At 52.6% G+C, this 23,887-nt stretch overlaps 1 protein-coding gene across 1 annotated transcript in view; it reads right to left on the bottom strand.

The window, feature by feature from the left end:
* Positions 1-607: 607 nt before the first annotated feature.
* Positions 608-23,887, bottom strand: part of LOC103764054 (protocadherin gamma-C5) — a 29,764-nt gene continuing 6,484 nt past the window's right edge. The window contains exons 3-5 of the mRNA XM_018073517.3: positions 19,418-19,476; positions 6,194-6,282; positions 608-1,998 (exon numbers count right to left, since the gene is read on the bottom strand). Of these exons, the coding sequence (XP_017929006.2) occupies positions 1,775-1,998; positions 6,194-6,282; positions 19,418-19,476 (372 nt within the window). The 3' untranslated portion in view covers positions 608-1,774. The remainder of the gene's footprint in view (positions 1,999-6,193; positions 6,283-19,417; positions 19,477-23,887) is intronic.

Here is a 23,887-nt window from a genome sequence, read left to right as displayed (position 1 = left end):
GATCTGCTCGGGTGAGTTACGTGTTAGTGATTAAAAAAGGAAAAAAAACAACACACACCCCCTGGGAAACTCGGTGCGGCCCCTTCCTGGCCACCCCACAGCCCCTCTCCTCACTCTGGCTACATAAAGCCCCCCTCTGCCTCCCTGGAGGGCTCAGAGCTGCTTTGCTATGGGAAGCTGGCCTGGTGCAAGGATGATGGGCGTGTGGAGAAACTCTATTCCTCATCCTTTGATTCTCTCCGTGGGGTGGAAAGCCCAAAGCCAGCGGGAGCATCACTTCTTCCAGGCTGGCCCTGCACGGTCCCATTGGACACTCCCTCAGTTTTTGCCCCCAGTTTTGCAGCATCACCCCCTGCTTTTGGGTCCCTTCTCTGAATCTGGTCCCCAAACGCCACCAAAACAACCATCACTTACTCAGTCACCAACTCTGCACCAAAGCCATGCACGGGCAGCTCTGCGGATCCCGCCCCTTCTGGCGAGACCCCCCCAAAACAACCGCCTCATAAAAAACCGCCCTATCACCCCAAATTACCTTTTTGGGGCCCCAATAAGAAGCAAGGAGTTTCCCCACCCCGCCTGAACCACCCCACCCCCTCCCCTTCCCCCGAGGCAGCCCCGGCGCGGGGCTCGGGCGGCTGCCGGCGCGTTCACACCACGCTGCGTGGGCATGCGAGGACTTCTGCGGGTCCGTGTGGAGCTACTGCGCTAGTGCAGGTGGGAGGTGAGGGACGTGCATGCAGACACTGTGCAGAGACGGGAACCGTCGCCCCCCGGTGTCCCCTCGGGCGGGGGACCCGGCCGGGCACCCGCCTGGCCGCGGGGGAGCGAGGCTCTCTTAGCCTTAACTCCATAAGAACATCGACTGTACATATAAATATTTACTGCAAAGAAGGTTTGAGATGTGTCTGCTCTTCGGAGACCCCTAGAACCGCCGGGGCAGCTGCCGCACACCTCGGCAACGCTCCTTATCCAATTCCCTGCCTCTCAGACATCGGGAGGGCTTTTTACTTTCTCGTATTTCAGGCCATTAGTGGTTACACTTTAAAAAAAAACCCCAAACAAACAAAAAAAAATGTTTAGGATGCAGCTTTGCCATATTCCCTTTGATTCATGCAATATAAACACTTGTTGTTTTTTTTTTTTTCTGGGTGGCAGGTAAGCAGGAACTGAAGCACTCCCTACCAACTTCCAAATTCCAAAATCCATCACTATCATTATCTGGGGCGGGGGGGGGGGGGAGGGGGGGTGAATTTTATGAATGGAAAATTTAAGAGCGAAGAACTGGAGCGCGGGCTCTAAGCTAAGAACTTCCTTTTCCATTCCAAACAAAAAAATGATTGAAGGGCTACGTAAATTAAAAGATCCACGTTAAAATTATTTACATTGGGCAAAGCCGAGCACAAAGGCTCGGACTACCTGGGAGCAAATCGGATCCAAAGACGTGGCAAAAGACCTTCCGCCCTTGCATGTTCCAATACCCGAGGGATCGTATAAAACATTATTCACAGGGCACTTGTTTGTGTTGGGTTGAGCTTCCAGATTGGTTCCCATCACGAGGTCTAAGAGCAGCGAGTCCCTGCTCCCAGACCTGATGATGACGAGATACATTCGCAGCGTTTCCTACTTTTGCATCACAAAAAAAAAAAATAAAATAATAATAATAAAAAAATTCACATTCGTCCTCCGGCCTGGGCTGTGGGGTTTTTTTTTTTTTTGGGGGGGGAGTGCTGGAGCCGGCTGCCCTGTAGCTCTAAGGTCTCCTTCTTCTTCTTCTCTACTTCTTCTCCTTCTTCCCGGATTTCTTCTTGTTGCCCGCGGCGGGGGCGGCGTTCTTGGCGTCGCGCTTGCCGGCGTTGGTGAGGGTGGCGTTGCTGCCCGGGATGTAAACGTTCTGCCGGTAGTCGGGGACGTGCTGCAGGGTGAACTGGGGGCCGTAGCGGGCGCTCAGCCCCATCGTGCCATTCCCGCCGCCCAGGGTCGAGTTGCCATCGGCAGCTTCTGTGGGGAACGCCAGAGGGAGGGGGCAGAGAGAAGGGCACGTCGTTAAAGCCCACCCTGAGCCCCGGCAGCCCCCCCGGGTGCCAACCCCACACCTGGGTGCCGCCAAGCATCGCCCCGTGCGTGCCGGGGAGTGCGGCACAGACACCCTCCCGCCCCCCCGAAAGTGCCCAGACACGTTGTGCAGCCGCAATCGGTAGTAATGCATTAAGGGAAATCCGATATTTATTTGTTTTTCCGCCGCATTTCAAGCCCTGGCCCCCGGTGTTTCTCCAGCCAGGTTTATTCGGGGAGCGGGGCGCGGGAGAGGAGAAAGACGATCTCTCCCCTGCAATACCGCCCAATGGCTCTAGGAAGCCGAGCACGAAGGAGATCCGTGCCAGAGAGCGGCTGATGGTCCAGCTCTGGGGGCAGGGGGAAGGGAAGGCAGGTTCGTTCCTGTCGCTATGCAAAGCTCCAGCACGGAGAGAGAGAGAAAGCAGGAGCGGGGAGGGGCTCAGGGCCCCCCCGGGATGCCGGGGCTCTGCTGGATGGTGGAGACCAGATGGAGGTGGGGGATGCGTGGGGGCAGGGGCAGAAACGAGCAGGGGGGGATGGTAAAGCTCAAGTGATGCTGTTGCCATGAGCTGCTGCATGATCTGCTCCAGTGCAGCTGCCTGTGCATGGCTCAGGGGGGGATCCTTGCACAGCCCTGCTCAGAAATGATTTGCTAAAACCCACTCTCTGTATCAGAGGTTCCCATCTCAGCCTGTAAGTGCCTCATGCTCATGGCTAAGGACAGGCTCTCCTGGGAGGCTGGAGAGACCCAGCAAGGCCACCCAAAGAGCCCAAGGCAGAGCCCAGGGGTGCTGCTCCCCCCTTTAACAGGCAGAGACACTGCAGGAATAAAGAAAAACAACGAGCAGAGATGGTGGGCTGGTCCCCTCGTGTTTCTCCTCACTCCAGATCAGCTCTGTCCACGTCTCTGTGTTGCTTTTGCTTTTCCCTAAGCAGATGGGGGTGACTAAGCCAAGCAGAAAGCTGGACAAAAAGCTGGACCACATCCCACCAGCCCCCTGAAACATGGCTGTGTACACATTCCCTCGCAGGGGTCAGAAGTATGAAGCAACTGCAGTTTGAAAAGTTACAGCTGCTCTGCTGGAGCAGGAGGAGGGAAAAACACAGAGAGGCCAAAAACAGGCACAGTGTTGTGCACTGGGGTGGGGGGACGTGGTGCACAAACACAGGGACCCAGCGTGGGGAAATGCCATTTCCCTTTCCCCTGGGGAAGAATTCACTGCAGGAGGATTTTTCCAGAGTCCCCATTAAATGGGTTCCAGACCCATCAGGCCTTTGAAGACCTTGGGCTGGGGAGATGCATGTCTATAAGCAGGAGCTTGATTCATTAACAACCAACTCAGCCCCACACCCATTGGGTGTTACAAATGATCCCCATGGGATGAGAGGACTGAGATGTGCAGGGATTATCTCACAGGTGCACTACAGACTCCAGCCATGACGAAAATTGCTTTTTCTGGACTGTCCCAGCTGGAAACAGCCCAGTTAGAGGCTTGGTGGACTTGGAAACTTTCTCCTCCCCGGGTATTGCTGCCCTGTATCCCCCCTGGGCCATCCCAGATGACCAGGGCTCTGAGTAGGGAGGGGCTGGGGGCTGCCAGCACCATCCGAGTCCTCATGAATTAATTTGCAGTCTCAGCACAGCTTTCACCAGGCAGAAAAAGCCACTGGTGAAGTTCCCAGCCTGCCCGTGGGTCCCGGGTAAGGGAGAAGGGCTGTTTCTAGGTAACACTGACATTAAGGCTGAAAAGAGGAGAGAACAGGAACAATAGAGGGTTATAAATGGGCACCGAGGTGCTCTTGCCAAGCAAGGCACTTCAGCTCTTGTTGCTGGAAAGGTCATGCTCAGCCTTTACCAGCAGCCAGACATGGTCCCAAACGGTCCTGAGGAGGAAAACAAGAATTTGGGCTTCAGCAAAAATAACCAGCTCAGGGCTCCATCCCCCAGAGGCAGCCCTGGAGCACGTGCTGCTGCAGCTGCTGGTGGGGCTCTCAGGAGACCCCAATTTAGTGTGTCTGCCCTGCCTGAGGGGGAGAAGGATCTCCTCAGGCTGCCTTTCCGTCTGCTCTCCCACCATCTCATGGCACCTCTATAAATTCCCACTGGAAGCCAGAGTATTTTAAGGACAGGATGTCTGCCCTTTAGTGTCTGGTGTCCTGGAGCATCTGTGCTCCTTGGCATGTCTTAGCAGCTGCTTCTGCCCATTCAGATTGCTAAAAACACTGGCTTTTCATGTCATTCCCAGTTGCAAGGGAGGAAAATTCAAAGGAAGGATGCCCAGGAAGGGAGACAGAAACCCTACAGGAAGGTCACAGCCCTGTGGGGAAATCAGCTCCCCAGGTACTCTGACTTGGGAGGGTGATTTAACTATTTAATCCCTGGAGCAGATGGATCACACAGGCTTGGTATGGCAGGGCCAGCTCTGCTTCTTGCTGAAGTGAAGGATAACAGCTGGCACAGGGTATGGATGCACCCAGGGCATCACTTGTGTCACTGTGTCCCCCCTGCCACGCCAGAGCTCTAACAGAGAGCTCAGTGGGTGACAGTAAGAGACAAGGATCATTTAAATAGTCAGGAAACATCAGCCAAGGATGGGCAGCACGAAGTTTAATGGGTAATTAGTGCTGCCCCTAATCAAAGCCTGCTCCAATCAACACCATTGGCTTAAAGAGAGAGCAGAAAGAGAGGACAGAGAGCAGGGCTGACATGAAAACACTGTGCTAGTGGAAAAAACTTGTGCTGTGTCCCCATCCATCCATCCAGCACAGAAAGGAACGAGAAAGGGCAAGAAAAGGATGGATAAGGAAAAGCCATTATCTAGAGGATGGATCTGATTTACATCAACCCCCTGGGATGACTGAAGCCGTGGGAGAGGTCAGGGCTGTTTGAGGTTCGTGGACTGGGGGAGATTTGCTGAAATGGGGCTCCGGGGGCTCCATAGAAGTCTTAACTTGGAAGGGAACCCCTCAGCTCTGATCCTGGGGACTGCTGGAGCAGCAGTCAGAAAAAAACAGCTTTATTTGCCAGCAAGGAAACCGGATCTGGAGGCCCTGGGTGATGATAACCACGTGCAACCCCCAAAGGCTGTTTTTCCATGCTCTTTTTTTCAGAGCAAAGACACATTTTCACATTGTTTCTTTCCCTTGAGTGTAAACAACTCCCTTGCCTCAACCTTTGTCCCCTTCCCCAGCCAGGGCAGCTGTCTCCAGGCTGCCTGGTGTCTGAGGAGCAGCAAAGTTCAGCTGCAGCAGCTTTCCAAGAAAGCAACTCCAAAGCCATCCCTCAGATTCCTTCCCTCCCAACAGCTCAAAGGAAACATCCTAAAAATTTTGCACGGGGTTTTAATGGCTGTGCTGTTGCTTCTATTTTTAAATCCAGGGGGGGAAAGACTTGGAGGTATTTATAAATAAAGGTTGTATGAAAACCAGCCTCTTTATCTGTGGTGCTGCACGGAGTGATAATTGTACTTGTTTTATTCAAAGCCATGGAGACTGTGGGTGTGTGGGAACACCCCCCCTGCCCACCACTTCCACACAGCCATAAACCAGAACAAACCGACCCAAAATGACCCCAAACCACCCCCCTGTGACTACAACTGCAAAGAGGCAGCAGCAGCCAGTGGGGAAAACCTCTGTGAGTTCATGGCTCAGCAGAGGAACCCAGGGAGCTCCTCTGGACACAAGGTTTGTTGGGAATACTGACTCAGGCATTTACTGTTTCCCTGGCACTGCCACATGCAGAGCATCCAGCCTTTCTACCTCCTCACCTCACAGCAAGTTGCAACACAGCAGTTTCATTTTAGTGTGACCTTCTGGAACCAGGTAGTTTATAAAAGATCACCTCAAGACTGGCTCTCTCGTGTAACACAACCACATCATGAGCCAGGTGACGTTCTGCCCACTACATGGGAAATAAAGTTTGAGTGGAAGAGGTGTCCCTGTCTACAGCAATCTGCCTGAATCCTTCCTGACCCCCCCCCACACACACAGTGCTTTCCCACCAGCTTTGGGATCTGTTGAAGAAGGACTCTTGAAGCCAGACAAACCAGTCCCACCAGCATCTTATCTAACAGCAGGAACCCGAGATGCCCCTGCAAGAGCAAGTGTCGTGGTTTTCCCACCCGTGGTGGACACCAACCGTTTGCTGAAGCCAGGATCATGGCTTGGAGCACCTCCGTGTCAAACTGGTTGTTGGGCCAGGCTCCAGCTTCCTCTCCATTCTGGGAGCTTTGGGAAAAGAAAACAAACAGCAAGTTACTGCAGTTCAGTCTGGAGGAGGGGGTTTGTCCACTGCATGCTTCAAACCCTTCTATTAAATAAAACTCAGGAGTCAAGAGCCTTTCAGAGGTGTCCATCCCTCACTGGGCTTTTGAAGAATAACCACAAAAAGCACTTGGGGACTCAGTGATGCTTCCAGCAACACCCACCTAACTCCTGCTGCCTTCAGAGGCTACAGCCAGCACCTCCTCACCTCAAAATCCCACCAACACAGAATCAGAGAATCACAGAACAGGTTGGGTTGGAAGTGAACTAGAAGATCATCTAGTTCTGACACCCCTGCCAAGGGATATTAGGTAATCCCTTCCCAAAAATATACTGTAATGTCATAAAAATTGCTGTCCCAAGTCCCCAGAAGTGTATGCACCCTTGTACAACCAGATCCTCTGTTCCTCTTGCAGGCCATGGGAGTGGATGCACCTTTCAGGCTACAGCTCCATTCTGCAGCTTCATTTGTAAGACAGAGGGTGAGAAAAACCCATGGCACAGTGGGCTTTGGGACCATCATGGAGCCAACTGCCCAGCACCACAGAAGGTGCTCTGAACAGAGCCCAAGATCAGCTGCCAGCTCTGCAGAGCTGGCACCAAACAGTGCTGGGGAGGCTGGAGCAACAGGGAGAGGAGAGGAGAGAAGGGAAGTGGGCACCTGCCTTGTTTCCCTGGGACTGGCTGATGGGGGTGCTGAGCATCACAGATCTGCCTGGGAAAACTCAGGGGATGCTGTCAGGCTTTGGCTAAGGAGGTTCTGTGACTGAGGTTACAATCAGCAGTCTGTGTGCACTCTAACAAGCCCTGCTTTCATGTTTGCCAGGTGTCAGCTGTGCTCAGCCCCTGCTCACTGGTCAGGGCTGTGCTCACAGAGCCCCTCCAGAGCCTCCACGCTTCCTAAACATCTCACCAGCTTCCTGGGTCCCCCTCTGCTCTGTCCCTGAGTGACCTCATCACTCAGAGCACCTCTCCCTCCTCTCCCAGCTCAGTGCTCTGACCACCTACAGCTCTTGCCACCTACTGGGATGCCAAGATTTGCCCCTTGGCTGCGTGCTGGCTCCCTTGGAATGAGGGCTGCTGTGCTCTTGCAGCTGGGAGCTCTCCTGAAGTGAGATGGGGGGCACTGGAAAGCCCATTTCCCAGGAAAGTGTTCAAACCACCAGGCTACAAGGCATGGAAGTGGCCTCCTCCACTGCTGTGTTCCCAGTCCTTATGCCCAGGAGCTGCCAGACCCTGAAGCACTGCTCAGACCCAATGCCCTGCTCAGACCCCAAAACCCTGCTCAGACCCCAAAACCCTACTCAGACCCTCAATTCCTGCTCAGACATGCTCGAGCACCCGACACCCCCAGTTCTGGGATCTCCTGCCTGAGTGCTCAGCACCCCACATGTTGCAAATGCCAGCACGGGCAGTGTTGGTGCCAACTCAGTGCCATGTGCTGGGCAGCAGATGGGCTCCTCACTGCCATGCTGAGCACCCCACTGCCCGAGTGCCCCTGCTGCCTGTGCCTGCTGCAGCCCTCACACACAGAACAGGCTCAATGTGGACATTTTGGAATTGGGATGGACCCACAGGCACATCCTTGGAGGTTGTGTCTGCCACAGTGACCTTGCAGTGTGGGCAGCTCCGTGCCCAGCTGCATCCCTCTCTGCAAGGAGAGAAGCCTTGAATGCACACAAGCTTTCCCTGCCCCTGTGAAATTCTTCCCTGTGAGGGTGGTGAGGCCCTGGCACAGATTTCACAGAAAGCTGTGGCAGCCCCATCCCTGGAAGTGTCCTAGGCCAGGTTGGACGGGGCTTAGAGCAAGCTGGGTTAGTGGAAGGTGTCCCTGCCCCTGGCAGGGGGATTGGAGGAGATGATCTTTAAGATCCCTTCCAGCCCAAACCATTCTGGGATTCTATAATATATGTTCAAACCCCCTTTGAAACACAATATCCGACTGTAAGGATGTGGGGGGGGCTGTCACAGGTACTCTGTGGAAAATCTGGTCTTCAGCAACTTGTCCAAAGACATGCAGGACCTGTGCCAGGACCACACAACACCACCTGTATCCCCTGGCTGGTCCATCCCCAGCCGCTGTGCTCACACCCGTCCATCTTCAGAGGATGCAAATAACCACTAATGGAGCAGAAGCTGCCCCGGCACGACCCTGCCAGCAGCATCACTCCTGAAATACCTGCTGTCTGCCGCATCCCAGGGCGTCCTGAGCACTATTTATATCCCTCCTGAGCGCCGTGTGTGGTGGCACAGTTTCAAGGAGGCCAGAAATGAGGCGTGTCCCCCTCCCAGACTGATCCCAGCGCCTGCGTGCCGGGGGTGCTGAGGCTCCTCGGCTGTGGGTCCCTCTGCCCTGCCCTCAGTGTCCTGCCAGTGCCATGGGGTGCTGAGGCTCCTCGGCTGTGGGTCCCTCTGCCCTGCCCTCAGTGTCCTGCCAGTGCCATGCAGGCAGTGAGGACAAGGTGGGGGCAGCCCTGGGGCTGCAGTGACCTGTTAATGTCACAAACCGGGCTGGGAATAGAGCCCTGGGCGAGATCCAATGAAGGATTTAGGAACCTGCACTCCATGACAAACCACAGCTCATTCAGCCACAAGTTAACCCCAGCAGCTCCTGCCCCCCCACACACGTTGGAAGCCGAAGTTCCCAGGCTTTTCAGGGCTGCAGGAAAGCTGTCCAGAAACGACCCTGAGCCTCCTAGGTGCTGGTCCTGGCTCTGGGAGCTTCCCCAGTATGATGGTGGCACCCAGGGATGGGGGAAGAGAAAGCAAAAGGAAGTGCCAGATACATTTTGGGATTTTTGTGACTGTAACATTCCGGCGGTTTGAACTCTGTTTTGAAATTAGAGGCCCAGGTTCAACTCTCTCTTTGATGTGGCATCACATTTTCCGCCTCCCAAAAGACTTCTCTCCTCTCCCACCCCTCCTGCAGGCAACAGGCTCCCCTGGACAGAAGTTCTTCCTGCCTCCTGCCAAAGCCACGCTCTGTGCCCTGCAACAGTGGGAATGCACAGAGGGAAAGGCTCACCCTGTGCTCAGGGCATTCACCTGCACCAGGACCCCAGACCTCACTAAGCTCCCTCACCAGCTGGTCCTCACTCCCCCAGCACAACAACCTTGGCCCCAGGGCTGTATGCAGGCACAGGCAGGAGAGCTGGCACCACTGAGCACCACACTTGGGCAGGGCTGGGTTGGAAGGGCAGGGGTGAAGGGTGGGGGTTGGTCCCTGCAGCCTGGGAGGGGCTCAGGGACACAGCCCAACCCCTCCAGTGCACAGCACAGGGGGAGCAGCAGCACCAAGAAATGTGTGAATTTTGCTCAGGGTGTTCTGAGCTCTTGGGTTAGAGTTGTGTGCCCCAGGGAGGGGTGGCTGCGTATCACCAGCCAGCTCAGGTCACCTCCAGAGGATGGGTAGCATTTCAGACCTGCTGTGAACTTCTGTGATGAGCTTGTCTGGTCCCTGTGTCATGTCAACACCCCAGTGTGAGGGGGACAGACAAAGCCCTATGTCCCCTTACTGTCCTGTGGGATCACAAAATCAGACTAGAGAGGGATATGAATCACAGAATCCTACAATGATTTGGGTTGGAAGGGACCTTAAGGATCATCCAGTGCTCCCAGCTCTCACACTTCCAAGCTGAAGGAGCTCTCTCAGCCTCTCCCCCCCTTCCTTGGGCTCCAGCGCTCGGATCAGTTTGGTGGCTCCCACATGGCCCTGTTTCTGTTGCAGTGGGGAGCCCAAAGCTATGCCCAAAACTGGGCACAGTGCTCCAGGTGTGGACCTGTGAGTGCCAAATTGAAGGCAACCATCTCTTTTCTTGACCTGCTGGCTACAACCTTACCAGTAAACCCAGCCAGTCTCCATCACAGCAAGGGTGCACTGGTGACTCATGTTCAAGCTGACAGCCCCCACATCCTTTTCTGCAACCTTCCTGCACCCAGTGCTCCCAAATTCAGCACAAACAGCCCCAAAGCTGTGTGCCTGCTCCCCATGACGCCACGCAGAAAAGCTATTTTAGAAATGCCTTAGAGTTGCAAAAAAATGGTATTGAGCTCATTTCTCTAAGCAGGAAATTCAAGTGCCTCAATTACTTGCAGTGCAATCATCCAGAATTCAGAGGCACAGAAAAAAAAAAATACAAGGGCTGTAATCTAAAAACACCCAAAAATAACTTCTCGAAGTGGAAAAGGCACACAGCTGATGGCCAGACCTGGCTGTTTTCCATGACTATAGGATGGGGCTGTGAGTCACAGCTGTGAATCACTGATTCAACAGAAGGCTGCCTGCCCTGCCCTGCTTCCCTTTCCTGGGGTGGGCAGACCCCAGAACCCCCCCTTCTCACACTGCTCCCCACTCAGCTGCAGCCTTGGATGCTGTTGCAGGGAGCCTGCCCGGAATGGGAGGGCTGATTCCTATGGAAATGACTCCAAGGACTGTTTTTCATACAAATGCCATTGACTCAATAGGGTGGTTTTTTTTTTTTTCTAAAAACCCATCCCCCATGGGATAGATTTTTTTTTCTCTGTTCAGTTCTACTCCACACTTCAAAGCTCAGAAAAGAGCTGGCTTTCATTTTCAGGAACGCTTCCAGCGTAGCCAGAGCTGGAGAGGAGGAATCAAATCCATATTTGAGACAAGCCCAGGGGTGCAGCATCTTAAGGGGCTCAGGGCATGGTGGAGACAGAGCTGTGTCAGCAGAGGCAGGTACAGCCCATGCACGACCTGCACATGCCTTCAATAAATGTGGCTACATGGAAATCAGGGAACACTGAGACAAAAGGCTTATGTGGAGGCCCTGACACAGCCCCACTGCATCCATCCTGCATCCCAACACTGCCCCATTACTGAGGGCTCTCACAAGCACCCCCCTGATGGGTGCACCTGGGTGATTTGCTGATCATCTATTTTGCAGCACCCTCAGCCGTCAGGTCCCTTTTTATCTTCCACTTCCAGCAGGGAATTATTCCACTTCGAGCACGGAATTATTCATTTCCTTGCAGGGTTGCCATGGAGCTCGTCACTATGGCAGCCAAAGGCCTTCCAAACATTTATTTGCACAACCGCCCCATGGATTCCTGAAAAATTGTTTTCCTTGCTCTGCAGCTGGTAACACGAGCCCGTAGCAGTGCCACAACAAACTGGAAAAGTTTATTCATGCCAGAGCAGTGCTGTAAGAGCCCCAAGGGACGCAGAGGGCAGCTCAGTGCCCTGCAGACCAGACCCTGGCACTCTGAGACGTCTGGCAGGGCTGTGGGCAGTGCTGGGGCTGGGGATTTTCCCGGGACACCCTCAGCATCCTCCCTCCTCTCTTATTTGGGGCTGTCTGGCTCCTATGGCAGTGGCTCTCCAGCCAGCCCCTCCCAAACCCCACGAGAAGCTGCTCCCAGGCTTCCCCACTCCAGGGAGGGGTGACTGGGATTTACTTCTCCTCCCCGTCTCTCCCCTTTTCACTCCCATTTGCACCCCAGCTCCGGATGCTGCTCCCACCCTCCCATCACCTCCCCCAGACATCCTGCCCTCCCCTTCTCATCCAGTTCCCAGAGCCAGATTCAAGCCCATTCCTCCAGCCCCATTCCCAGGCAGTACCTGCTCCCCCCAGGCTGCCCCCCTGTCAGAGCCCCCCCTGCACTGCTCTTTCCTCTCTCCCAGCTTCCTCCAAGCTGTCCCCATCCCCCCCTGCTGCCTCCCACACGCAGCTCCAGCCGGAGGCAGCAGCAGCAGTAAAATCTCAGCCTGAGTGTTCCCAGGCTGGCCAAGTGACAAGTGAGAGGGAACAGAGCCGGCCCTGCCGGTGCTGAGCCTGAGCTGCACTCAAGGCATGTGGGGACACAGCCCCTGGCTGGGGACACAGCCCCAGGGCGAGCATCCCTCTGTCCTGCTTCCCATGGCAGCATCCCACAGCCCACCCCCCTCCCCCAGCCTCTGAAAAAAACGGAGTCAGCTCCAAAATTGCCCCAGTTTCCCGTCCTTTTCCCTTCCCTGACAGAGGATGCTGCCAGCCCTTCCCCCACGCTCCCCCAGCTCCACACATTCCCATCCACTTCTGTAATGCAATTACAGGGGCTGGAGAGAGCCTGGATGAGGCCCAGCTTTAAGATCGTGACTTTGCAAAGATGGGACTGAAAATGTTAGCGGGGAAGTGTGTGTGTGTTTGGGGAGGGGAATATTTCCAGCCTCCTAAAGCACCACAGAGTCTTTACTTCCAGCCAGTGGAGCTGCTGGGATGTACCTGCTCTGCTGGATGGAGGCAGAACAAAAGCCCACAATGTCTCTAAAAGGAGGACTAAAGCAGGGTCCCCCTCCTGGAGACTCCTGAAGGAGATGGAGCTGAGATCAGTCATTGTTTCCCCCGGGCCATCCTACAGCCACCAGTGTCCCAAACCCGCCAGGAAGGGTATTTTGAGAAATTCTTTGGAAAGGTTCTTGTGCCTGTTTGTTGGATCCATCGGCTCTGCAGCCAGCCATGGCACGTGCTCAGCTGTGCAGGAAGCAGATGGAGGGAGAAAAATTAAACTAATACATGTAGCACCTGTTAAATTACCTAAAATAGCATTTCTATGCATAAAACCCCGATGATGAAACTCCTGATATTCTGAGGGCTCTCCAGAATGAGAAATGCATCCCAATTGCTTGGATATTTCCCTTTCTCCATAAAAGACTTTACAGCTTTTGCCCCACTTGGCAGGATCTGGATGGCTCAGACTTCAATGGCCATGACAAATGCAGATAAAGGGATTATGGGCCCAGGATGGTCAATGAGGGAAAGAAACAAAGGGAAGAAAACACTCAGCTGAAAAGGGCTACGTGATGTAGAAAGATGCCCAAATACTGAATCTGCTGAGATTTGGGCTGTTAATAGACAAAAGGGTGGACCCTGCAAGCAGGAGTGCTCACAGGTGGTATGGGGGACCAGCTCTGTGGTCCCTTGAATGTGGAAGGGGAGGTGAGGTTTGGACCAGGACATATCACCACAAAACCTTTAGCTTCCAGTCCCAGGATCAGCTCAGCTCCGTAGGAAGAGGGGGAAGGAGAGCAGTTATCCAGAGACAAGTCCTGCTCCCAGCATCAAAACAGCTCCTGCCTGTCCCAGCACTTCAAATCCACTCCAACACTGCACCACGAGGCTGCAGCCCCTGCTCAGACCAAAGCCAGGCTCTGAGCAGCCTCACAGTCCTTTAAAGCAGCTTTTTCTCTGCAGTGTTTGATAGGAAACCCCAGTCACAAAATCACAAAATTGTTTAGGCTGGAAAAGCCCTCTAAGATTTGAGTTCAACCATTAACCCAGCACTGCCAAGGCCACCACTAAACCTTGTCCCCAGATGCCACATCCATGTAGCTTTTAAATCCCTCCAGGGATGGTGACTCATCACTGCCCTGGGCAGCTGTGCCAGTGCCTGACCACCCTTTCAGGGAAGAAACTTTCCCTAATATCCAACATAAACCCTCCCTGGTGCAACTTGAGGCCGTTCCTTCTTGTCCTGTTGCTTGTTACCTGCAAGAAGAGACAAACCCCCACCTGGCTGCACTCTCCTGTCAGAGAGTTTTAAAGAATTATAAGGTCTCCCCTGGGCCTCCTTTTCTCCAGGCTGAGCACCTCCAGCTCCCTCAGCTGCTCCTGATGCTCTAGACCCATCCCCAGCTCTGTTCCCTTCTCTGGACATGCTCCAGCACCTCAAAACCACGACCCTCTGAGTGGTCTTCAACCTTTCCTGTTTCAGGACCCACCAGGGCAACACCAAACTTGACAGATAGAACCATCTGGCTGTTGTTTCTGTGGCTCCCTCCGAGCTGTTTGCTGAGCAAGTCACACAAACAGGCTGGGGGCTGCATCATCAGGCATGAACAACCACCTCAAATACTCCCCAAAAAGGCAAGTTCTCTCCCAGGCTCCCCAGGACCTGACAAAAGCTGGTGATTTGAGCTCCACAGCCCCACAGGCTTTGGCAGGGGGGAAAACCCTCCCTTCAGAGCCGAGCTCCTTCACTGGCACGACTCCTCCTGCACTCAGAGATCCACAGCCCCACAAAGCACAGCAGCTCTCAGTCTAGGAGAGCACTGTCACTTTGATTATGGCTGTTCCCCCAAATGACCTCAAAGGGATCTCCAGAGGCTGCTGTGATTTTTCAGGCTGCAGGGCTCCACTCACACCTTCCCAAGGCCTTGGGGTGGCAGTTTAGAGCAGCCCCACACTCCACATGCTGCAGGAGCTGGGCAGGAGTCACTAAACACTCAATACTAAACAGGCAGGCAAAAATAAACCAGTCAGAAGAAGTGGGAATTTCAGCCCAAAGACCTTTCTAATTCACCAGCAAAACATGTGGAACCACAGCAGGCAAAGCAAACACCACTGCTGGCTTCAACCCTTGGGTGCATTTGGGATGGAAACCTGAGGATTATAATTAATTCCTAAACTTCCCACAGTGGCCGTTCTCTCTGCTGCTCCTCTTGCCCCCCCCAATGAGAAGCTGCAGCTTGTCCAGCACCTCTGCCTGGCATATGCCCTGACATGTTCCCACGTGTTTTCCATGAATGAGCAGAAGGTAAAGGGTTCAGTGTTTACCTGGACAGCCCCACTGGTGGCCCTGTGCATGTGCTTTGGAGTAAACATTTCGCTTGCTGCTGGCTCCACTAGAACACAACACAAACTCACAACGTAAATTCCTAGAGGTTTACAACACCCACAGACATCCCTGTGGCTCCTGGGTTAGCAAGTGTTTATTTTTAGGAAGGATGTGGGTAAAGCCTGCAGTTGTGGCCAGTTGTCTCTGTGCTGGGTATCCACCCCCGTGCTGTGTAAGCTCATGAACATCCGTGTCTCCCTCTGTCTCATCCTCTGGTTCCAGTTGCTGCCTGCTCTGTGATGTCCCACCCAGACATGTAGGACATCCTGAGCACCCCAAAACCACACCACAATCCCCCTCTTTGGTAGTACTTGCATGCTTTGAGCCCCAAGAATGCTCCTGAGAGTTTCTTGGGATGCCTTTACTCCCCTCCCTGTCTCCCAGCACACACGGGCAGGCTGTGGTTAGTCCTGCAAGACAAACTCCTGGAGTTCTTGCATGAAAACAAAACAAAGAATGAAAAAAAATCCCTCTTTTCCTTCCCAGCTCTCCTGTGGGCACTGCTGCAGCATCTCCACCATCAGCCCCAAACCCCTTGGGCATGGGGGGGAATGATGGATGGGGTCAGACAAAGCAGCTGAGATGCTGCTTAATGAGCAAGTGAAGTGAACATCACTATTGGCTGTGTTCAGCCTGGGAGGGGAAGCCTGGCCAGCAACAGCTTTGGGAAGCATTAACAAAGGGGGATTCAGGACTGGAGAAGATAAGTAGAAGGGGGTGTGAAATGGCACTCTGTATCTGCTTTACATGCTTTGCTCCTCCCTCCCCCGGGGTTGCTAGGGATATTCACACAGCTTCCCACCTCCTGGTCAGTCCCCTGCCACAGTCTCTGGGGTGTCTTCTGCCCGGGGTCTCCTTCCAGCCTGTCCATACAGCCCAGAATTGTCCTCACTCCTCCCACAAGATGCCCAGGACATACCAGCTCTTCCCACCCTCCTGTGCCCACCTGTGAGCGACACAGAGCCCCCCCCACTCCTCCAGGCAGGAAATCCTGACTTCAGCCAGGTGTTTTCCTGAACAAACCATCACACAGAGATCAAAACAAAGAGCAGCTGGGGTCAGGCAAGCACCATGAATGTGCAAGGCACAAAAAAACCAAACCAAAACACAACAAGGTACCAGTCTCTGTGTTCTCCCCCCATACACGATCCCCCTCCTCGCAGGGAAACCCCACACTGATGATCCCACAGGGATATCCTGCCACGATGCTGGACTGTACATTTACTCCTCATTGGACAACTCATTGTTGTAATCTCCACTTCAGCCACTGATCTGATTTGTCTGGGAGTGGCATCTTCTGCTCGGAATCAGCCTGGATTCATTTGCATTTGCCCAGCGACAGCACGGGTGCTTTGTTTTCTTAGAAAACAAAACACGAGCATCATTAAATTAATCTGTCCTCCTGTTTTTCCCAAACAAGATTAATTCAGAATTGCTTTGCTCAGGTCTGCCTCCCCACCACATTTTCAGAGCAGACTGTCTGAGCTCCTATTTCCCGAGCATGTGCACCAGAGCTCCTCTCCCGCGTTTCAGAACAAAGAGCAGATTCCCTTTGTTGTCCCGTAGCAACAACGTTCCAGATCAAGAGCCAGTCCCTGTCTTACTGAGCTTTCCCTGTTCTGCCTGGTTCCAGGTGCTCAGAGACATGTGGGATTTGTTTGGATGGGCAGGGCTGTGCTAAGACAGGATTGTTTCTTCTCCAGCTCCCATGGAGACAGCAAGGGAGAAATCCCAGCATGGGTTTAAGCTTGCTTTCTGGCTTAGGGTCAGAAAGGGATGGATCCCTCCCTCTGGGATCCATCCCAACCACTGGCCTAAGCTGCCGTGTTTGTATTGCTGTTTAATTTGGGTCAAATAGAGTTAAGAGCACATCCCACTTTTTTTTCCTTTCCAGCTAAGAGGTGGGCTGTGTTCCCCAAGCTCCCAGCAGAGCCCTGCAGTTCAGAGAGCTCTTGGTGCTTCAGAGGTTCACCTGTCAGCAGGAGAAGCAGTTGTACAGGATTTAACAGAGAGCAACAGGCTCAGGCTGCTGCCCTTGCCCCCTCTTTAATAACTGTACTACCAACCAGAGCCTGGGGAATTCACACACCAGGCATCAAAACGCTGGGAAGAGCACGGGAAGAGCACAAAGGGGAGTGGGCTGCTTTCCAGGATTTGCCTGTTTGATCACTAGAGAGATGTCAGGGCTGGACACTGAACATATGGGAGCACTTTCTATTTTCATCCTTTAGTACTGTCCCACAGGTTTAGAATAAAAACATCCCCTTGATTTAACTTATAACAGGATGAAAGGAACCAGGGAAAAAACATCAGCAAGAGCTGTTTCGCTGCAGATGGGGACACAGGCAAGTGGGAAAACCATCAGGGATTCAAATCCACTGAGCTTTTTCAGTTATTTCAGCACCAGCCTGTGCCTGGGCAAAGTCTCTTTCCAAACCCAGGGGTCTAGCCCGTGCTATGGGATCCCCTGCCACAACAGGCACTGACAGGGGGCTCTGAGCTCTAGGGGAAGGTGTCCCTGCCCACAGCAGGGCAAAGAATGAGATGAGCTTTAAGGTCCCTTCCAACCCAAATAATTCTGTGATTCTAAGAGCAGCTGTTTCAGGGACTATCATGGGCACCCAGGGGTAACATCATGGCTCATGCACCAGAACTAACATGCCATGATAGTTCAGCTCCCCACAAACAGTCTGAGGCTGCCTCTCCTCCTGTCCCCTCTCTTCCCACTCCACATGCTGCTGCTCCCACTTAGGAAGGGGATGGAGCTTGTAAAGAGCTCCAGGCAGAGGCTGGGAGCTGGGGTGAGTGCCACTGTCCCACGACCTGAGAAAAGGCCCCTGTCACTGAGCTCAGGAAGTCTGGACTGCATCAGCTCTGTGCCTTGAGGAGCCCCGGCAGGATGCTGGAAGAGGGAGCAGGAGAGCTTGCTCTGGTGGGGCTCATTTACTGCCTTCTCATAACAAAACTATTACAGCAGCCATGGTGCACTTCTGCATTAACAGGGCTTTGTTAATTGTCATCTCAACTGGAGCGGAAATGGTTGGAAAGATTTTCCTTGATTAAAATGTTGTCACTGATGGGGAATTCAACAGACCTCTGAGAAAACTCTTCCAGCCATAGCTTTGTTTTAAAGTCCATGGCTGGTTTCTAGCACGAGCACTTTATCTAATTACATCAAACCCTCGCTCCATTTTAGCTTTATCAGCTAGAAGAGCCTAATAGCAAAGTTTAATCACTTCAACAAGTTGGCTACAGCAATCTCTTAATTTTCTGATAAGCCAAATTATCGAGCCAGACCCAGGGAAAGACTCAGACAGAACCAGCCGCTGCAGATGTCTAACTGCAAGCTCTGACACCAAAATCCAGGCCCCAACACTTCCATGACACTTTTTAAACCTCCATGGGAGCTGCCCAAGTGGCCACCAGGAATGACAAAGCACAGAGACACACTGCCTGACCCAGTCAGACGAGGAAGCACATCATCCAAATTTACTCCCAAGGGTATAATCTTTGGGTATGCCCCAAAAGATATAACCTTTTCACATATAAATTATCCTGGAGCCACCTCCTCACGCACAATAACCTCTGGCTGGGGTATTCATGGAGGAAGGTGGACTCCCAGTTCAAGTTCTTCCTTATCCTCATGGTACTGAAGGGAGTTCACCCTCTGAAGAGGAGCCCTGGCCCTGCTTATGAACCAGGAGGGAAGATGGGAGAGGCAAAGGACATTTGGTTGTCAGTGGCCTCTCACTGTGGCCCAAGACAAGCAAACTGTTGGGCCAGAGGCAAGACAGGAATGCTTACTTTGGAGGCAGGTCTCTGCTCTGCTGCTGGGGCTTCTCATCCTTTCTGGCCTCACACACACCTCACAGAGAGGTGGTGGAGTTTCCCTCTCTGGAGATATTCCAGAACTGTCAGGACACAATCCTGTGCCATGTGTTCTAGGATGACCCTGCCTGAGCAGGGAGGCTGGGCCAGGTGACCCCCTGTGGCCCCTTCCAGCCTGACCCATTCTGTGATTCTGTGAATACACTTCAGCAGCACAGAGCTCAAGCTCCAGGACTGGTAAGGGGAGTGATTTCCAGGGATTTGCAGTGGCCTCTGTGCAAGGAGAGGAATTAAGAATTTGGACTCAGAATCTCGTTACATGCTCAAAATCTGCTTTAGAGAAGAGGCCTTTCTCTGTGAAACATATTTTCTAGTCCTTTAACCATCTCACAACTTCACCTGGAGTTTCCTCCAGTTCCTGACTGTCCTCCTTGAGGTGTAGACACCAAACCCAGACACACCATTGCCAACAACAGCTGTCACACCCCACCACACACAGCTGACACAGGAGCAGCTCCATTTCTGACTCTCTCAATGACAGGGGACACCCATTCTCAGAGCTGCCAGTCAGGGGCTTTCCATCACTGGAAGTGGCACACACAAAGGAAAGAAACCTTCACCCCACACAAAAAATGGAGAAAGAGGCACTTACCCACTTGTTCCAGGTCTCTGGGTCTGAGAGAAGCGCCAGTCTGTGTTGGGCTGAGCTTGCTGCAGAGAAAAATAAGAGTTTTAATACCTCCATTCTTTCCTTTGAAAAATGAAAGCGAGCTGATCCTGGATTATTTCAGTCTGGAATATCAGCATGTTCCTTCCAAGTGAAGCAAATCAATTAGAACAAAGAGAAAGCTCCCCCCCCCTCTTTCCTGAGTTATTCTGAACCAGCATGAATACTGAAAAGCATGACAAAAACTGTTCAGAGAATGATCTTCCAAAGCAGCTCAGGAAACCAGGCTGTGAAAGAAATGAAGCATGAAATAAACTGATAAGGGCATCAATTCAGCAGGAGCAGTGGTACCACAGTAATGAGCTTGGAGGAGGAAGGGGGGGTGTGGGGGTGGCAGAGTTAATTGATACTGAGGAAGATGCTTTTAATGCTCTAAGGTAAAATGGCAACAGACCTTCCTAATCTCTCCTCCTTCTGTCCTTAAAAAAGCCTGCCTGAGATCTTATTTTCATACACTGTATTTGAATGACTTTTCCTAGATGCTGTGGCCTTGGAGCACGACAATATTTTTCTGTCCACAGAGAAAAGAATGAACTTCCGACAGCAAGAGGAAAAAGCATTATTTGTTTAGGAGACACAATAACCTTCAGACACAACAGCACACTTTGTAACCTCATTAAGAAGCCCCCGTATCACTTTCTGCCCATGTTATTTTACCACCAGACAATGAACATTCTGTAAATAAGGAAGGACATGGAGTATGCTTGCTTATTCCTGTTTGAATTACGCCTTTGTGGAAAACACTAAATAGCAGAGCTGTTTTCTGTCTGGAAAACACACACTTCCGAAAATCATAATGAACCCTTAATTAAATAATTAAATAATAATAATTAAATCTTGATTGACTCCAGAGTGATGACATACTACCTGGAAAGGACAACACTTCTCTCAGCTATTTTAGGAATGAGCCGTTCACAGTCCACACAATGGAACATCAGTTTTATGGGATTATTCTGCTTGTACATGCAATTACTAAGGCAAAGTGAAGACAGGGCAGAGCTGACCTAGATTTTTTATTTAGTAGATGTGCTTTTATTAATTTCTCTGCAGCTTTGATGATCCTCATGAAAGAAGATATTAGAATAAATTACTCCCCTGAAATAGATGCCCCAGTGGTCCCCAAGCTGCATGCAAATGAAGCTGTTTAAATACTTGCCCTCCAGATTTCAGATACACATTTTTGCACACGCTGACACACAATCCTGCACTAAAGAAGCCCTTCCCAATCTATATTTTGAGTTCCTGCTGTAATTACCATTTTCAAATTTAGGGCAGGCATTTGTGACACAAAATTGCGTTACTTTTTATACCCCCAAGTTATAAAAGCTACAGCTAAACACAGTCACCTACATCTATATTTAGGCATCTGAGTACAAGGAGCTCAAGTTTTCAAAGCTTGCCGCTGCCTCAGCCTCTGCAAGCCCAAGGGCACATAAGGTTACCAGGATCTTTGTGAATAATGCCACTACTGACATTTCAGTAGTTCAGTGCTGAATAGTGAATTCAGCCCCTTGCTCAAGCTGAAAAATGATCCCTTGCTGGGGCACAGTCAGTAATTAATAACACTTGGAGGTTAAGAAATGAGAAATTTCTACAGTGCATCTCTAAAACTGAGCAAAAGAAACACTGACAGACTTTTCTTCCACGTAACATCTCCCCTGTCACGGTTTGTATGCCGTGCAGAACAAAGGGGTTAAATGGAATCAAGAAGTTAATCCCCCCCCCAAAAGCATGTCCCTGACCACGCTAAGAATCACTTCAAAAAGAAATGAGTACAAACGGGGCCAAGAGGAAACTCTCCACTGCCACAAACACGCTGTCTTTGATTCTACAGTGCTGCTCAGCCCCGTCCCCCAGCTCCAGCGAGCCCAGCCAAAACTTTCACCTGCCACCTCCCAGGAGGTGACGGTGACACACATTCCCCGAGGCCACTTTCTTAGGAGGAAGGGCAGACAGAGAAGAGCCAGCTGGCCTGGATATTACAGACTGTTGCACTTAGCAGAGAGGACAGTAAGAAAGACCCATCTCTTACCCCATCGCAGGGACTCGCTAAGGTGCTGGTCACCTGCTCATAGGCAGCCACGGTCTCCGCAGTGCTAGAATGGCTGAAAGGCTTTACAAAGAGGAAATCGCTCTGCTCAGACATGGGCGAGAAACAGGAGGTGTAGTTCTGTGCCTGGGAGGTCAAACCCGCTCCTCCCACGTCCAGGTACTTGATGAAGCCATCTGGCTTCATCTGCCCTCGGAAATGGGAGGCGGGCTTGCGGCCAGTCCCCCGGCAGCAACCCGCCAAGGTCCAGCTGGCACTGCCAGCTTTGAGACACCGGGCAGCCACCAGAGCAAACATCACGCAGGACACGAGGGAAATGGACACCAAGGAGATGATGAGGTAAAGCGTTAGGTTGGTGTCCTGGGGAGAAGACTGCGGGAGGTCCAAGGACTTGGAGAAGTCCTGCACGCTGTTTTCCTCCGGAGAAATGACTATTACCACGGAGGCCGAGAGGGACGGTGTGCCATTGTCCCTCACTTCGACCACCAGCCTGTGGGAATCTTCTGACTCCCTGAGAGCCTGTGCAAGCCTTATCTCTCCAGAGCGGCGTTCCACTTGGAAAGGCAAAGCCTCAGCCGTCTCCTGCAGCTGGTAGGACAGCCAGGCATTGTGGCCACTATCAGCATCAACTGCTACAACTTTGGTGACCAGATAGCCAGGCTCTGCCAAGGTCGGGATGGCCTGGTGGAAGGCAGAGCCCTTGGGGACAGAGGGATAGACAATGTTGGGAGCATTGTCGTTCTCATCCAGGACGAACACATGGACCACAGCAGTGCTACTCAGCACAGGAGACCCAGCATCCTTCACCTGCACAGGCACCTGGAACACCTTGTCCTGTTCGTAATCCAGAGCTCGCACGGTGTAGATGGTGCCGTTGTCCTGGTCTATTCGGAAGTAGGTTGAGACGGGTACATCCTGCATCCCATTATCCAGGATGGAGTAAGACAGCTTGGCATTGCTACCCTCATCAGGATCAGACGCTGACACTGAAAAGACAGAAGTTCCAGGAAGGGAGTTTTCCTGAACGTGAGCTGTATCAAAAGGGCTGGAGAAATTCGGGGCGTTATCGTTCACGTCAGCAATGCGGAGGTAAAAGGTTTTTTGTGTGGCCCTCTGGGGGGACCCAGAATCCACAGCCCTCACTGTGATGTTGTATCCACTGGCCTTCTCCCGATCAAGGGGACCACTTGTGACCAGTGAGAAGTGCTCTTTAAAAGATGACACCAGTTTAAACGGGAGCTCTTTTGCTATCTGCAGACGGACCTGCCCGTTGTCACCGGAATCGCTGTCCTTCACACCGATGAGGGCAATCACAGTGCCTGGGGTTGCATCCTCCTGCACTGGGCTGGAGACAGAGGTCAGCACAATCTCTGGGCTGTTATCATTGATATCTATTAACTCCACTCTCAGGTGACAGTGGCCTTCCATGGCTGGGGATCCCTTGTCCCTGGCTCGAACAGCAATCTCATAAGCACTGGATTCCTCATAATCCAGCAGGGCTTTGGTTCTGATCTCCCCTGTCCGGGGATCTAAGGAGAACAGCTTGGTGAATTTACCAGGTGCGTTATTGCTGGTTTTGAACGAGTATTCCACATCCCCGTTGGGACCTTCATCCAGGTCGGTGACATTCAACTTGGTGACCAGAGTGCCCACTGGCACATTCTCCTCCAGATGTACCTTGGATATGGGTGGGTCACAGACAGGAGGGTTGTCATTTGCATCCAGGATATGGATGGTAACCTTGGCAGTGCCAGATTTCACTGGATTCCCTCCATCCAAGGCTGTCAGTGTTAGATGATGAACAGGCACTTTCTCTCTATCCAGTGCTTTTTCAAGTACAATCTCAGGCATTTTAACACCATCCCCTCTCACATTGATGCTCAGGGCAAAATGCTTGCTGGGGCTGAGCTCATAGGTGGAGATGGAGTTGGAGCCCATATCCGGGTCTTCTGCTACCTCCAAGGGCAGCCGAGTCCCAGGGTTGGCCACCTCAGTGATCTCCAGCACCACCTCCGGCTTGGGGAACTGGGGCGCGTTGTCGTTCACGTCGAGGACGTCCACCTCAACACGGTGGAGCTGCAGGGGATTCTCCATGACGAGCTGGAGGTGCAGGGAGCACGTGGGGCTCTGCCCACACAGTGCCTCCCGGTCCAGCCTGCTGTCGAGGAGCAGCACGCCTGCCACCAGGTCCACCTGGAAGTGCCGCTGCCCACCCTCGCTCACCAGGCGCAGGTTGCGGGCGGCCAGGCTCCGCACCTCCACCCCTAGGTCCTTGGCCAGGTCGCCCACAGAGAAGCCCGGCTCTCGATCCTCGGGCACGGAGTAGTGGAGCTGGGCGCAGCTGG

This window comes from Manacus vitellinus, unplaced genomic scaffold (genome assembly GCF_001715985.3).
Source record: "Manacus vitellinus isolate BGI_N305 unplaced genomic scaffold, ASM171598v3 scaffold_25_pilon, whole genome shotgun sequence".
In the NCBI taxonomy this organism is placed as follows: Eukaryota; Metazoa; Chordata; class Aves; order Passeriformes; family Pipridae; genus Manacus; species Manacus vitellinus.
The sequence above is the reverse complement of the archived record's forward strand: the minus strand, read 5'-3'. Positions and strand labels throughout refer to the sequence as shown.